Below are 16,238 nucleotides of genomic sequence, written 5' to 3'. Positions count from 1 at the left end.
TAAATATTAAAAAATTGAAACACAAAGTTCCAAAAGTGAAACAAAAAGAACTTAAATCAAATGCTCTGTAGAAAAGTACAAAAGAGGTGCCATGTGATATATATAATATATATACAGGTTTACTAAAAGCATATTTAAAAGGGCTGTTTACAGTACATGATTATTTATGATATCCGTACATATTATTGATCTGCATATTTGAGATTTATTCGCTATAGATCGGACCTTGTGTTTAGCAGATAACATTAAACAGATAGATAGCAATCTGTATCTTTCTGCAGATGATTCGGAGATAGATTCATTTATTCTGAACTTTTCATTACATTTTGCAACTGTACTGAACAAAAATTAGTAGCAAGCATTTAAACAACGTTGCATTTTTCATAAAAGTGATCATGTGCTCTATATTCTGACCAAACTGCTGCGGATTATGTACGACATTTTAGAATTATCACGTTTCATTATCCGAATATTCTGCAGACATCTTATAGATCTGGTTTTGTTAATATTTAGAATTGTAAAAAAAATTATTACTCCAAATTCTGGGTGAAAGCAAACCTTTCAATAATTTAGCACTGTATTTACGCATTACAATGCTTTAAGAAAACTTTATAAATGTAGCTTATGGAAGCATCGAGCACACACACATAACATATGCGCAAGAAATATAAAATGCGGTAAAGAGATGAAGTTTACCTTTTACCAACTACCAGTGTTAGATCAAGTCTGGAAATGACACAGACCTCTATCTTTTATTCCCAAAATCAGAGTCACTATACTTTTGAATTCTACATTAATATTTAGTTCAAATCGGTTTGCTGCCTGTGCTTCAATTATATGTTTATTTGCCTAAAGCCTAATATTATCGATTTACGTATTGTAGCAACAAATAGTGAAACTTTTAAATCGAAAAATTGGATAATTTAGCGCTTAGACGTCAGAGGATTCCCATATGCAAAATCCGTATCCTTACCTACTGCATGCTGCGTTCTTCTTACTTCTGTTTCTTTAATTCTTTCACATTCAGCCCGTAGCATTCAAGATAAAAATCTGTTTCTTCTCCCCCTTTTTAATGCTATTTCTAAGTAAGATATCTAAATTCAAAGACTTCTGATGTGAATTACCGACAGGTAAACAACAGAATTCATTCAAAAAGAGATGAAATAGCAAGTCCGTTTAAAAGAAAAATCATCATATTCGGTAGATGCTAGATGTAGATTTTAAAAGTCGAACCCGACTGAAAAGTTTTATAGGTGATTTTTTTAAAAGATAATCTGATAGCTTTATGTGCACCACATTTTTGCTTTCGAACATAGAGTCAGCTCACCAAAAGCCAAGTACTAAAGTCGCTCATCGTTGCTTGTTTAACTTAGGCTCGATTCCAGACTAATGAGTGGGTTACATGGGTGTTTTCGTGGTTTACTTCTTGTGTAATGTGGATATGAGCCAGAAGTCCTCCACCACCTCTTTCCTTAGGCAAGTAATCCTCGTATGCTTTGCCATAATCAAATAAACTAAAGTAAACCAACATCCTTCAATCCGATTTGCATTGTTTACATCTTTTCAAGAATGGTTCGAAAGAAATAGGTTGTTTTCCAATAGTCGTTTTAGCACTGAGAATGTGACATTTCCTTTCGCCTGAGAAGAGGACTTCCTTCAACGGTTTTTTTTTTAATATAGACAATGTGCAGAAATCCCTCCTCTATATGGAAAGTGTTCTAGTGATGCTCTAACGATTTCAGGTTTTGCTGTTAACACCGTAGCAGCAACATGCGCCAGGTAATTAACCTGAAGCTAAATCCACTGCTTCTTATGCAAATCCAGTCTTTTTTTTTTCCTTGATGGCTGCAAAAAAAATGGATTTTCAAGAAGTTTCCGTCACAGTCACGGTTCTCTGTCTGCCCATTGGTTAGAAAATATTGACATAACAACAGTAATAAGTCGCCAGACCGGTATAGAGGTTAGCGTCGCTGACTGCCGTCTCAAAGGGCCTAGGTTCGAATTTCGGAGAGGGCATGCATGTTTGTAAATGTATAATGTTGGTCGGCATGGCTGTACTCTGAATATACGACGGGCTGAGTCTTCTCATGTGGTTTGGTGGAAGAGGAGAGTGGTGGGAGACTCTCTGACCCGTCCTCCCGCGATGCTCTTCATCAAAATTGGGGGCGGAATTGACCTGTATCGCATTGACACCTGTAAGGTGCTAAGGGCTGTTGCCAACAACAGGCGTATTTCGCGCTTCTTGCCATGAGGGATTTCTTGGGCTTGAGCTGATGTTACTGTCAGACTAGGGGAGTATAAGTAACAATAACAGTAATTGTCTGCCAGAACCTATTTTTTCGATCATACGCTTGTTAACATCTTCATAATGCCTCTATTGGAATTAGAATATTTAAATGTTTTATTGCCTACATGTATATTATCACTACACTTCAAAAGTTTAATTAACAAATCTTTTAATTTTAATTAAAAATCCATCACATTGATATCGTACCTTTAGAAAGACGTCTTTTTCATCCACATCAAAGTACCATATTGCCCTTTACTGTTGCTGCAATTGATATAGATAGCCATGATTTTTTAATGCGAATTCAGATACGTCGATGTTAGGTGTTTAAATGATCCAGACTGGTTTACCAAGTCCAGTATTGGTAAAGAGAAATACAGGTAGTTTAAAACGTTTCAATTAGTTTTGAACTAAATGGATATGGAAACATAATAGATAGCATTTTACATAAAATCTCCATCAAATTTTCAATTTTCGAAAAAATTATATGTTTTAGTTAGCATGCAAAATTATGTCTTAATACAATAAAAATCGTAGCTGTGATCATAATACTAACAGATGAGGTTGAAAAGAAACCTAGAAAAGGCGCTTAGTTGATACTACATCTGGATCTTAGATCATTTCTTTTCTTCTGGTCTTCAACCACTAAGATTTCTTACCAATAATTTTACATTATACCAAAGGCTTTTAGTAAAATATTTAACTAGAGGTGTGCACTTATACACCACACTCTGAGGCGAGAGTCAAATTAATGAATAAACTCAGTATTTGAGCAATTTTTGATGACATTCTTTTAATCAATTGATGGGAATCAGACTAGAATAACAATATAGGCATTTGATGTTTTGTCGAGAATACGCAGAGCAGTCGATAAATGCTACTTCTTAGGGAAACTAATGGTATTTAAGTTATCCTCCACGTAACTTCGAATGACAATACAATGAGATGCAGCCAGCATAAATCTTGAATTTAACTTTCATATTTAATCATTCTCTTACTGATTCAGCGATTTAACAGCAAGATATGTGAGTTTTAATAATTTAAATTTACATTTTGCAGGCTGTAATAATGTATATAATTGATATAATTTCTAATACTTTCAGCTGATGATTTTTATGAACATTTTCGATTTGTGTGATTAACAGAAAATGTTTCTAACGCCATGTATTACGTAACTAGTTGAGAATAATCATTATTTTACTTTAATTTTTGTTTTACCTTATAAATTCAGTTTTTAATATATATTTAAAATTTTTTCTTAATTTTCAGTTGCAAATTATTCTTTGAGTCATTAGAATGTAATCACAAATTAATAATTTAACCATTTTTGTTTTTTTTTACCAGTTCTAAATCTTACGCTGATATGTATATGATATTCGTTCAATGCCGGTAAATAAAATTTATTGCAAATAAAAACCGAAAGGCACTTTTATAAATTTATGCACAAATATTTTCCCTTGAACTTTTCAATGAACTCATAAAATATTGTTCAGAGCAATTATTATTATTTCAGAAAAGCTGGAAAAAGTACCCGAACAACTGTTTCATTTTTCTTCTTCAGTGGCTCGACAGCCCTGGGTGGGGCCCCGCCTTCTCCAGGCATTTCTGCTCTTGGCAACTGCTTTTGGCAACCTTTAAAATATTAAGATCTTTTTCGACACAATCAATCCATCTTAACGGGGGTCTGCCCCCAGTTTCATTTCCCATGGGCTTCGCCAGAAAGATTTTCTTGCAGCAACGATCTTCATTCATTCTAGCCATATGGCCAGCCCATTCAAGTTTCTGTAATTTGATGAATTTTGCAACATCAGGTTTGCAAATTTTATAGAGTTCTAAATTAGACCTTCTTCATAATCCACTCACTTGGACACCACCAAGAATGCAATGCAAGATCTTTCGCCTCAAAATTCCCAGAGCTTTCTCTTCACATAAAGTCAGTGCTCAAGTCTGACGCAAAAGTCAAGACAGAACTCATAAGACTTTTGTAAAGAAGCAATTTAGTTCTTAATTTAAGAAAGCTGGATTTTAAATAACTCTTCAGGGCATAAACACGTCTATTTGCATCAATGCTTCTTTTATATATTTCTGGGGCCAACACACTTTTATTACTTATCTCCGTTCCCAAATAAGTAGAGCTGTTACCTTTTTCAAATTTATATATTTGCCAATTTCTAAGTAACTAAGTTATAAGTCAGACTTTAAGAAAGGTAAATATTTAGTTTTATTTTCTTTCATTATTTTTAATGCTGTTAATGTTTTTTGTTTTTTCTGTTTAAATAAATTAAACTGATACGACAGGGCTCGGATAATCGATGCTTCACTGCATTTAACTGATTTTCTTTCATATTGTCTATTTTTTCGTAGGCCTATCAGACTTGGGTAAAGCATCATGGACGTGAACCAAAGCTGCCAGGACTAAAATATACTCCAAATCAGTTGTTCTGGATAAGTTCAGCAAACGTAAGTCTTATATTTTTTATCACAACGTCTACAAGAATAATATCAAGGCTTCTTCTCTTCTTCTAGAGCATAATATCATCGACACGGCGTAGGACTAGTTTGCAGAAATGACACTGATATAGGGCTGACATCGACATACAGTCCAGCACAGTATATACAAGGTTTACAACTCACCGCGGCATTTAATCAAAAAGAGAAAAGTTATTTAGAGTATTATGCATTTAGATCAGCACCCTTACAACTGCAGGGATAATTAATGCATTCATGCGTTTATATATGCGCTCACGGAATGTGTCAAGAGAGTTTTAGTATCTAAGTATCTTATGTCATTTATTCGCTCACGTACTTGTTTATCGTGCGTAGCATTAATGAAATTTTGCATAATTTATGTCTTACGTGTGTATCTTGGATATATTTCACAAAATTGGTTACCTGGCTTTCAAAATTTTGACTTTAACTGCATAAGCATAAAGAACATTTCTTTTCTATTCAAGATAAATAATATCTTGGGAAACCTGCTAAGTTCTAATAGTACCTGCTGGCAAGGTTAGGTAAGTGCTGGAGCCAACTTCTTTTTGCCACTGAGTATGTAGGTAAGGGCTCTTTACATTAACTGTATAGTTTAAGAAAGCCTTCCTGGGGGCCCACGGTGCCGTTCTGCTGTCAAGGTGCTACTGTTGTCTGCCCCTGATGATGTCACAAGTTGTCCAATCTTATATCCGGACTTGAGCTCCCCTCTCTCCAAACTATTTGTTTTTTATTATGATAAATTTCGTTTAAGAACAGAAAATATAGATTTTAAATTATATGGAGATTCTATTGTAACACGGTGTGCTTTTGAAAATTTGATTTAAATTTGATTCATCCTGCTGAAAGAATTTTTATTCCGTATTATTTGGATGCTCCAAAAATAAAAGAAATTGACATTTATACAGACGGGTCAGGTCTGGGAGACGCCATTGCTTTAGCATATGTTATATATTATTATGGAGCAGAGATTGAGAATAATAAATTTAAACTCAATATTTATAACTCAGTTTATCAAGCGGAAGCTATGGCTATTTTTTATTCACTGAAATGGATTAAGAAGACTCTTAAAGGGAAATATGATATACAAAGCTATTCTGATAGTTTTTCAAGCTCCCTCACGACCTGATCAAGACAACCCTTTAATAGTAGATATTAGAGAATTATATAAAGACTTGAGAGAAGATCAAAATATTGTGTTTAATTGGGTGAGAGCACACGTTGGACATTTCGGAAATGAGAGGGTGGACGCACTGGCCAAGGAGGCAATTACCGATGTTAATGCTCGTGATATTGATGTACAGGGATCAACAAGGAAAGCTGTGACTGTTATGAAAAATTATATTTATGATAAATGGAGGGAGGAGTGGGAAAGGTCTGATCGAAATAAAGGTTATATGAAATTTGTTAAACTTAAAAGAGGTTTATGTTATTCAGACATTGACGTTAACCAAATCATTACAGGTCATGGCCGTTTTCCTTTTTATTTTAAAAGGTTTAAATTACAAGAGTCTGACCTCTGTGATATCTGTAAAGAACCGGGCACTGAAGAGCATTACGTGGAAACATTTAAATATTTTACTGACATCAGGAACGAGTTTAAGAAAAATGATGTTTTCAATATATATGATATTTTAAAAGACTAAAAAAATTTGCCAGGAAAATGATGGAGAAGATTAATCATAATAAGCTTGCAGTAGGGATTTTAATCTGAATTTTGTTTATTAGTTATGTTCTTTATGTCTGTTGAAGGTGCCGTTTCTGGCTTGCTCTGACGCAGCCCGCAAAAAGGCCATAGGGCGACGTAAAGTCTGCCAGGACGGTCGGGCTGCGTCCCTCATATCATATCATCCGAACTTGAGCTGGTGGGGTATTTAATTGCGTACGATATGATTGATGTTCATCACACGTGGCCATTCGTTGCTCAGAGATGCAAGATTCATTGCTTAATGCATAATCACGGGCAGGTTCCTTTGGGATTGCATTATGATAAAATTGAGCTTTGAATCAGGCAACTATGTATTTTAACCGATGGAGTTATCTCTAGTTTGTTCAGATATGTTGTATTTCAGACTTTGGCTATTGTTGAGATATTTTAAAGCATTTGTGATTTATTCACATTGCTTCGTTGACTTGCTGTATCTCCCCTTTCCCCACACACTAGTACTGCTGTTGGTTAAAACTTATAACCAGCGATCTAATTGATGAAAGCGTTGTGGCAAACCGACAAGTATAGTAGCCCTAATGCAAGTGATGGCGTTAAAGAAGGAGAAGTTAGAATCGCATTTCTCGATCTTCGCATTCCGAGGCTGGCTATACACTTCAGCTACAAAGGACTGGTATGAAAATAAAGACTTGTGTGATTCACTGCGCTTGCTAACATGAGATAGAGTTTTATTTCGCATCTTCGAAATTATAATCTCAACCCTTCAAAGTTCCATTGCCCTCGAATCCATTAACCTTGGAATCCATTAAGCTTTTGCAATATTTTTCTTTTGTCTCACTTTTCTTAGTCTTTATCGTGCGTGACCGATGATTGTGGGTTCTTACCTTATTTGGCGTCAAACACCAAATAAACTGCTTTTTAAATGTTTTTATTCGGATTAATACAGTACAAAAACTATATTTTTATCTTACAAATTTCCATTGCCCTCGAATTCTTACAAATTACTCATTTACTTACGAATACTCATTTATCTTACAAATACTCATTTACTTACGAATACTCATTTATCTTACAAATCTGTTCTAAAGAGTTTTGTTTTATTTTTAAACCATTCAGGAAGTTCCGCGTGATCCGTTTTGCAGTACAATATAATAATCGTAATCGTTCCCGTGGTTCGTTCTGCTGTTTTTGCTATGCATTTCTTTGGCGTTGGCGTCCTCGCTCTTCACAGAGTGCCTCACAGTCTTCATCCACCCCCCTTTTTTTAAAAATATTTTATCTTTCTTAATTGGACAACGAATGTAATTGTACAAATAATTCAGTTTTCTTTCGCAGATAATAAAAGTAAAGAAACTGTTGTCAAAATGAGAATATTAGGTCAGTTTTTGGAAACATTAATTACCCGAATTTTCGATTATCGGAACTACCCCCGGTTTAAATTACTTTGGCTAATGGAAGTTTTACTGTATTTGTATTTATTTATTTCCTGGTATGCAGATTTTTTGTACCCAGTCTGTGGTAGAAATAATACATTTAATTTGTTTCAGATGTTTTGTGCGCGTATGGATCCGAGCACTCTGGAGGATATCATGTCTGCTGATAAACATAGCCCACATGAGTTTAGGTAAGAAACCTCTTAACGAATCTACTTTGCATAGAAAGTATTTTCCTTAGATGAGGATACCGTGACGTTATATTCATCAGAAAATATTATTAGTTCGTTAATAAAATACGAATTATCATTTGAAACATTAATGTGTATCTTCTTTGACAAATCAAAATGGAACAAAAGGCTCTGAAATTATTTAGGAAATTGAAGTCATAATCCACATAAAATTACTTAAAATTGATCATCTTTTCCAGAATCATAGGACCATTATCTAATCTACCGGAGTTTGCCAAAGATTTCAACTGCAAACCAGATTCGGCCATGGTTCGTAAAAACAGATGCGAATTTTGGTAGGAAAGTAAATCCAGATTTATAGTTCTAGGATACTGTTTATTTATCACATCTGCATTATTAATTTACTAGTGCACGGTACAGGCATTGCATGTAAAGATTTTGTGCTATTTCACATGTGTCAATATCTTTTATCTGAATAAAATATTGCATCTCAATTTTCATGAATTTTGTTTATGTCTTATGTAACTCTAACCACGAGAAGGACGCTGATTTTCCAACAGTACAAACCGTTTTGAGTAAAATAAAAATTCTGAAATTGCATTGTAAAAAGTAAACTCTAAAATCTCATTTAAAAAACAAATTATAGTAATGGATCACTTTAAATTTGAATTATAGCCTGATTTAATTCATATTGCATGCTTTAATAATATTTTCCCAACCTTTGAGCATTTTTTCTTCCCAAAAAGACCTTGAATTGAAAAACGTGACGAAATAACTATTTATGAATACAAAAGGATTAGTATTATTCTCGATGTTAAAAGAAATAAGGAAATATAATATAAGAATAATAAGTATCGTTTTAATTCGAAGAAAGTCTGATGAGAACACCAAGTTACTTCCTTATACAGCCTACTCAATTGTACGCATTTTTGGATGAACTTATTTAAACTTATTTCCTCGAATTTTTCTAACTTAATAAACCGATTCTCAAGGCAAGTTGAAAATTACATCAAAAATTGCAAATTTTGGAACTAAACAAAATCATTAAATTTTGTTGTACGCGAGTTAAACTTCTTATAATTTTATTTTTTCGTAATGAGTGTGAAACTTTCCCAAATATAAATATACGACTCGGAGTTCGCATTAAAAGTTAGGTTTGATAATTTGTCAAAATTTCATTTTCTTGGCATTTTTCTTGGCATAAATATTTTCGCCATTTAAAACACTGTAATTGGAAATGCATGACTACTATCAACCTATCAACGATTGAAAAAATAAAGGCCGGATAAGGACTGTCGATTATAATAAAAAGGGAAGTGCATAAATAGATGCGCTATAGAAGTCCTTTATACTAAATTTCAACCTTCTACGCTTAATCGTTTTTGAATTATACGCGATACATACATATATACATATGTACACGGCGGAAAAAAAAATGAGACAGGTATATATCTCCCGTTCTACTGGGCCTGGTATATATTAGAGTTATATATAGCATTGTTGTAAAATAGGTATTTCACACAAAATCGGACTCTTTCTGAAATGACATGCCAATTTGTTTTCCATATTTCGATTTTAAGACTCAATTAAGCCCAAATGTTAAATTTTGTAAAAATTTGGTGGGAAATTTACGGAGAAATTACAAAATTTATCCCGGCGTCTTTTTTTCAGTTAGCGCCAAGAATAATTCAACTTGGCGAACTTCTTAATTCAGAGCAACCTAGTTTTCTTTTCCTTTTTATCATTGTACAATAGCGGAAAAAAGTCAACGTTCATACTTTCAAATAATTTTAACAGTGCGTAAACCACATTTGGCGTTATTATCGCTTATAACAAATATGCCAAATTTTAAAGCGTGCCAGTATGTAAATTCACGTATATCTTAGAAAATTTTGAATAAAAACTCTAAATTTTTGCTAGTGTGCCTAGAAATGCATCTAAGATGATATTAAAAATTTTATAGGTTATCGTACAAAAATGTTTCCGAAAAATTTTTTAAAAATATTTTAAAATATAAACTTTAAAAATAAATCATAAAAAATGTGCGAATTTTATTTGGATTAAGCCTAAATTTCGAGTTCTGAAAGAAGGAATTAAGTAAGTTTAATAAATATATATCAAATTCAATTAACATTGAGAGCTAAAATTTTGAGTGCTATTTTTTTAAAAAAACTACACGTGCGATTAGGAAACTTGGCAGTTTGGCATAATTTGAGTCGTAGAATCGAAATATGACAAAATATTGGCATGTTATTTAAGAAAAAGTCCTATTTTATGCCAAAATACCTGTATTATAACAATTCTATATATAAATCTAATATATATCTTCGAGACATGAAAAAACGCAATTTGAATTTTGTCAATCGGCCCAGTAGAACGGGAAATATAGAACTGCAATTTTTTTTCCGCCACAGTGTACATTTGTGCAGACTTTACGAAAATAATCCCTTTTGAATCCATTTTAAATCCGTTCTATAAATCCCTTTTGGCAAAAAGAGTCCTTTATTGTGTCTATACATTTAAAGTAGATCACATAGGTACTTTATGTAAAGACAATAAAAAGTGCATATTTTATTAAAAAATTAACACAAATTTCATGCAATTGAATCATTAATAGCATTAACTCTACTTCAGATGTCATCTAACCAGGCCCACCAGCGGCCGAGCGGTAAAGTCGCTGAACGCTGGTAGTTTGGTCTGAGGTTCGAATCCGCGAACGGGCTGGCTGCATGGGTGTTTTCGTGGTTTTTCCCATGTGTAACGTGTATACGAGCCAGTTTCCCTTAAAAAGTCCTCTACGAACAAGGAGGTTAGAATAGAAGGAGGGAGGGTTCGCAGTTTCCTCCACTATCGGGGAATGAAACTCCGCCGAACAAGCGGCGTCCATGTTTGTGAATTCAAAACATTGCATTACGGCAGTGACATGTACGTGTTTCTAAGCTGTTCCGTGCATATATTTTCCAGTAAAATTATGTTAAATTTATAATGAAATCCCCCGCTATTGTTCAATTTTTGTTTTAAAGTAATAAAGATGATATCCATAATTTACTATGTACAGCAAATTATTAAGAAATAGTTCGAAATCTAAATGCATGCGCATAACATTAAAGCCTTTAAAAAATGATGTTTCTGCATATTTCACGGATTCGCTTAGGTGAGAAAATAAATCTTAATAAAATAAAACAGAATTCATTGATTTCAGTTTATGCGCATTTTATATTTATTAATCTCAAAGAAACTGCCTTTAATTAAGTTGAATTACAGAAATACACCTATATAAGTTTTTGGATACATCTTCCCACATGTTCAATTGTGTAAATATTTTACTTAATTTTATCACTATACTGCTCAGAAATTTGTAAGTTTATACAAAAAATTTTTAACAACAGAACAGTTTATCTTAAATTTAAAAAATGAATTATAATTAATATATAAAGAAAAGCATTGCTTTATTTAACACCTTTACAATTAATAAAAATAGTAACAATTGATTTCTTATTTTTCATGAAAGTTATAAAACGAATTAACTAAAACGTTCAAATTATACAATTTAAATCCTACCATATAGCATTGTATCTTAAGGAACGAAGATACCAGCTATAAACAGAAACATTAAAATGTATTTAATATATTTTGATTATAGTTATATTAAATAACCTATTTTAAGTCCTTTTTTTCACATCTGGAAAGAAAACCACATGACATTGTGATATTTTTTGACATAGTTGTCATATTACATAAAAAAAAAGAAAATTAATACTTACGTGTGAAAAATAATGCCCGGAATTTTTTTCGAGAATCTATTTATGCATCCATATGCAATACAAGCTGACATGCTTCAAAATGTTGCAATGACAGACTTCCTTGCACAAGTCACGGTGGTAACAGGAAGATGGCCGCCAAGCTTCACCGTTTGAGTTGAACCTTCCCTCCTTCTATTCTAAACTCCTTGTCCACGAAGGCATCCCTCCATTAAGGCAGATAGCCCTTTTGCTTTTCCGTAATCTAATAAACCTAACCTAACCTGTCACCTAATCATGCATTATATTTGGTTATAAGAGCGTGCTTGCAAATTTTTACACAAGCTGTCGCAGTCTAGCTCTATTGATGATATTTGCAATAACATTCCATAGTCTGGGTTTCATTTGCATCTACGTATATTTTATCCTTGTTGCCACATACGTTCAGAACGATTTCAGTCGTTACGTAAAATAATCGTCCAGTGGTATTCGGGAACTGTCAAAGGGATACATCCGATGAAATATGGTAGTTGAAATTTTCCATACGATTATAATACTTCCTTTCACTTCATAACGTACAGCGAAGTAAAAAGCAGCAAATGTCTATCGGAAGAAGGCGAGAAAAGCAAAGAAGAGGTTTTAATTACTTATTTTTTATGCAAATTTTTTGGAAGAAAGGATTTTGTGTTAGCACCTTTGAAAAAAAAAAGAGTTCAGAAACACTGTATATGGTGAAATATAAATAAAAAGTCATGAACATATTTTCACTAAGTTCATTCTGTCTGTTTTTAGGAAAGAAATACCCCTTAAGGCTAAATAATGGCTTAACCATAGGGAAAAATGATGAACCTTTAAAATGTATGATAAATGTTAAAGCTTTCTCTATTAACTTTTATTGGCTATGTATCTGAACATTATTATACCAATTTACATCTGGTACAAATTCATCCAAATTACTTTGAGAGTTTTCTTAAAAGGTTTTAGCACTTGTATTATCTTTCACCTAATTGAAATAAAAATAAAATTAAAAACATACAAACGAATTAACTACAAATTTTACAATTCCAAGGGGGAAACGAGATATCCAGCCAATTACACTCATGTCCATAAATTAAGGATAATGCAAAATCAGGCAAAGGAGGACTTAGAAGCAAGACAAATTTGACTTATTTGTAAAGCTTATTTATTAAACAAAAGGTAAAGAGCAAAAAAAGATGCTATATATTTGATACTATTAAAAAAATTAGCGAATTTTTCTCCCTGGAGCAAATTACAAAAAAAAAAAAAAAAAAAAAAAAAAAAAAAAAAAACCTATTTACAAAAACCAATATTACATGGTTGGTATGATTCTTAATACATTGTACGTCTCCCAGACGATGCAATACAGTCCGTACAACGCCTAGGCATGCTGAGTATCAAATTATCGATCTGATCTTGGGGGATATTACACCACTCAAAAAGCAATGCTCTCCGAAGTTCCGGTAGACATGTAGAAGGAGGTTGACGGGCTGCAACACGTCAGCCAAGCATGTCCCACACGTGCTCTACTGGATTCAAGTCCGGTGAGAATGCTGGCCACTCCATACGAGTGATATCCTCCGATTGAAGGCATTCGCTTGCGACGTTTGCACGGTGAGGACGGGCGTTGTCATTCATAAACACAAATTGTGCGCCCATGGCGCCAAGAAACAAACGTACATGTTGTTCCAGAATGACGTCCCGATAGATTTGGCTTGTTATGGTTCCAATTTGAACATGCAGGTCAGTTCTGGAACCCAGGATAATTCCTCCCCAAACGAGCACTTCTGCACCACCGTAACGGTGTCGTTCAATGATGTTTTCTTGGTCGTAACGGGTACCTGGAGCTCTCCATATGAAAGTCCGGCGAGAATCAGACTGCAAGCTAAACCTGGACTCGTCGGAAAACATTACACAAGCCCATTGTTGCGGTGTCCACAATGCGTGCTCTCTACTCCAGGCTAACCGCAGGCGAAAGTGAGTTGCAGTAAGTGGAACGCATCTGACAGGTCTACGAGCGTATAGACGAATCTGCCCTAAGCGTCTGTACACGGTCTGCCTTGAAATTGTCGTACCAGTGGCTGAAGAGAGCTGACGAGACAGGTCTGAGGCTGTGCTCCGCCTGTTTCTTTTGGCAGTAACAGTCAAATACCGGTCCTCATTCGGCGTTGTAACTCTGGGGCGAACTGTGCTGTAACGTCTACTCACATTACCATCATCTTGGAATCGTTGCCAAAGCCTGGAGATGACGCTCTGGGCAATTCCAAGTTCGTCTGATACTTCCAGTTGTGTACGCCCACATTTCAGACGGCCGATAATTCTACCGCGTAAAAAATCATCCAAATGCGTCCTTTGTGGCATAACTATTCGGTTATTGCACTGAAATGCTTATAAAGCGCCTGCGAACAATTTTACTTCTTTGCCTGTATTCTTTATATATTACTCTCTTACACTCTCGTCATTGTGACGTACCATCAGTGTCATCTGGTTACTTTCTGAAATTTGCATATTATTCTTGAAGATGTGTGTAGTGATTTTACAGGCGATATATTTATTTTAGAGTTCGATTTCCGCGTGACTCCGAATTATCCTAAATTTATGGACATGAGTGTAGAATGGCAAACAGATATACAGATGCATCAAATGCTTTAAAGTGGAGTTCTTTTGTATTCCATAATGCGTCTGTAAGAATAGCAAAATCTCATAATACCGCTAATGCCGTGGAACACTTTTAACATATGTGTCATAAACAAGCTGCGTAATAAGGAACTGAACAAAATAAAGTGCAGTAATGCTTACATAAATCTAAATAGATAAATTCATATTTGCTACTATATTCTAACACAAAGCGTACGCGTAATACAATGCATACGCTTATTCTAAGATAGTGTATACCCATTCTAACAGAATACATACGCATTCCGTCTTTACTAGAATATTATAACAGAATACATACGCATTCAATCTTACTATAATATTCTAACAGAATAAATAGCATTCATTTTAATTATAATATTTTAACAAAATACGTACGCATTCATTCTCACCAGAATATTCTAACAGAATACTTACGCACTCAATTTTTCCTGGAATATTCTAACAGAATACATATGCATTCATTCTCACTAGAATATTCTAAGAGAATACATAGCATTCATTCTCACTAGAATATTCTAACAGAATACATAGCATTCACTCTCACTAGAATATTCTAACAGAATACATACGCGTTCATTCTCACTAGAATACTCTAACAGAATACATAGCATTCATTCTCACTAGAATATTCTAACAGAATACATACGCATTCATTCTCACTAGAATATTCTAAGAGAATACATAGCATTCATTCTCACTAGAATATTCTAACAGAATACATAGCATTCATTCTCACTAGAATATTCTAACAGAATACATAGTATTTATTCTCACTAGAATATTCTAACAGAATACATAGCATTCATTCTCACTAGAATATTCTAACAGAATACGTACGCATTCATTCTTACTAGAATATATTAACAGAATACGTACGCATTCATTCTCACTAGAACATTCTAACAGAATACTCACGCATTCATTCTCATTAGAGTATTCTAACAGAATATATACGCATTCATTCTAACTATAATATTCTAACAGAATACATACGCGTTCATTCTCACTAGAATATTCTAACAGAATACATAGAATTTCTTCTCACTAGAATATTCTAACAGAATACATAGCATTCATTCTCACTAGAATATTCTAACAGAATACATAGCATTCATTCTCACTAGAATATTCTAACAGAATACATACGCATTCATTCTCACTAGAATATTCTAACAGAATACATAGCATTCATTCTCACTAGAATATTCTAACTGAATACATAGCATTCATTCTCACTAGAATATTCTAACAGAATACATACGCATTCATTCTCACTAGAATATTCTAAAAGAATATATACGCATTCAATCTCACTAGAGTATTCTAACAGAATATATACGCATTCATTCTCACTAGAATATTCTAACAGAATACATACGCGTTCATTCTCACTAGAATACTCTAACAGAATACATAGCATTCATTCTCACTAGAATATTCTAACAGAATACATACGCATTCATTCTCACTAGAATATTCTAAGAGAATACATAGCATTCATTCTCACTAGAATATTCTAACAGAATACATAGCATTCATTCTCACTAGAATATTCTAACAGAATACATAGCATTTATTCTCACTAGAATATTCTAACAGAATACATAGCATTCATTCTCACTAGAATATTCTAACAGAATACGTACGCATTCATTCTTACTAGAATATTTTAACAGAATACGTACGCATTCATTCTCACTAGAACATTCTAACAGAATACGCACGCATTCATTCTCATTAGAGTATTCTAACAGAATA

General features: G+C 33.7%; 1 protein-coding gene across 2 annotated transcripts in view; it reads left to right on the top strand.

The window, feature by feature from the left end:
* Positions 1 to 8,558, top strand: part of LOC118193237 (neprilysin-2-like) — a 101,484-nt gene extending 92,926 nt beyond the window's left edge. For both annotated transcript variants that reach the window (XM_085826468.1, XM_085826467.1), the window contains 3 exons: positions 4,652 to 4,747; positions 7,988 to 8,064; positions 8,304 to 8,558. In XM_085826468.1, the coding sequence (XP_085682594.1) occupies positions 4,652 to 4,747; positions 7,988 to 8,064; positions 8,304 to 8,403 (273 nt within the window). In that variant the 3' untranslated portion in view covers positions 8,404 to 8,558. The remainder of the gene's footprint in view (positions 1 to 4,651; positions 4,748 to 7,987; positions 8,065 to 8,303) is intronic.
* The last annotated feature ends 7,680 nt before the right edge of the window (positions 8,559 to 16,238 follow it).

This window comes from Stegodyphus dumicola, chromosome 11 (assembly GCF_044657685.1).
Source record: "Stegodyphus dumicola isolate Sdum_Otavi_A_Nest chromosome 11, ASM4465768v1".
In the NCBI taxonomy this organism is placed as follows: domain Eukaryota; kingdom Metazoa; phylum Arthropoda; class Arachnida; order Araneae; family Eresidae; genus Stegodyphus; species Stegodyphus dumicola.
The sequence above is the reverse complement of the archived record's forward strand: the minus strand, read 5'-3'. Positions and strand labels throughout refer to the sequence as shown.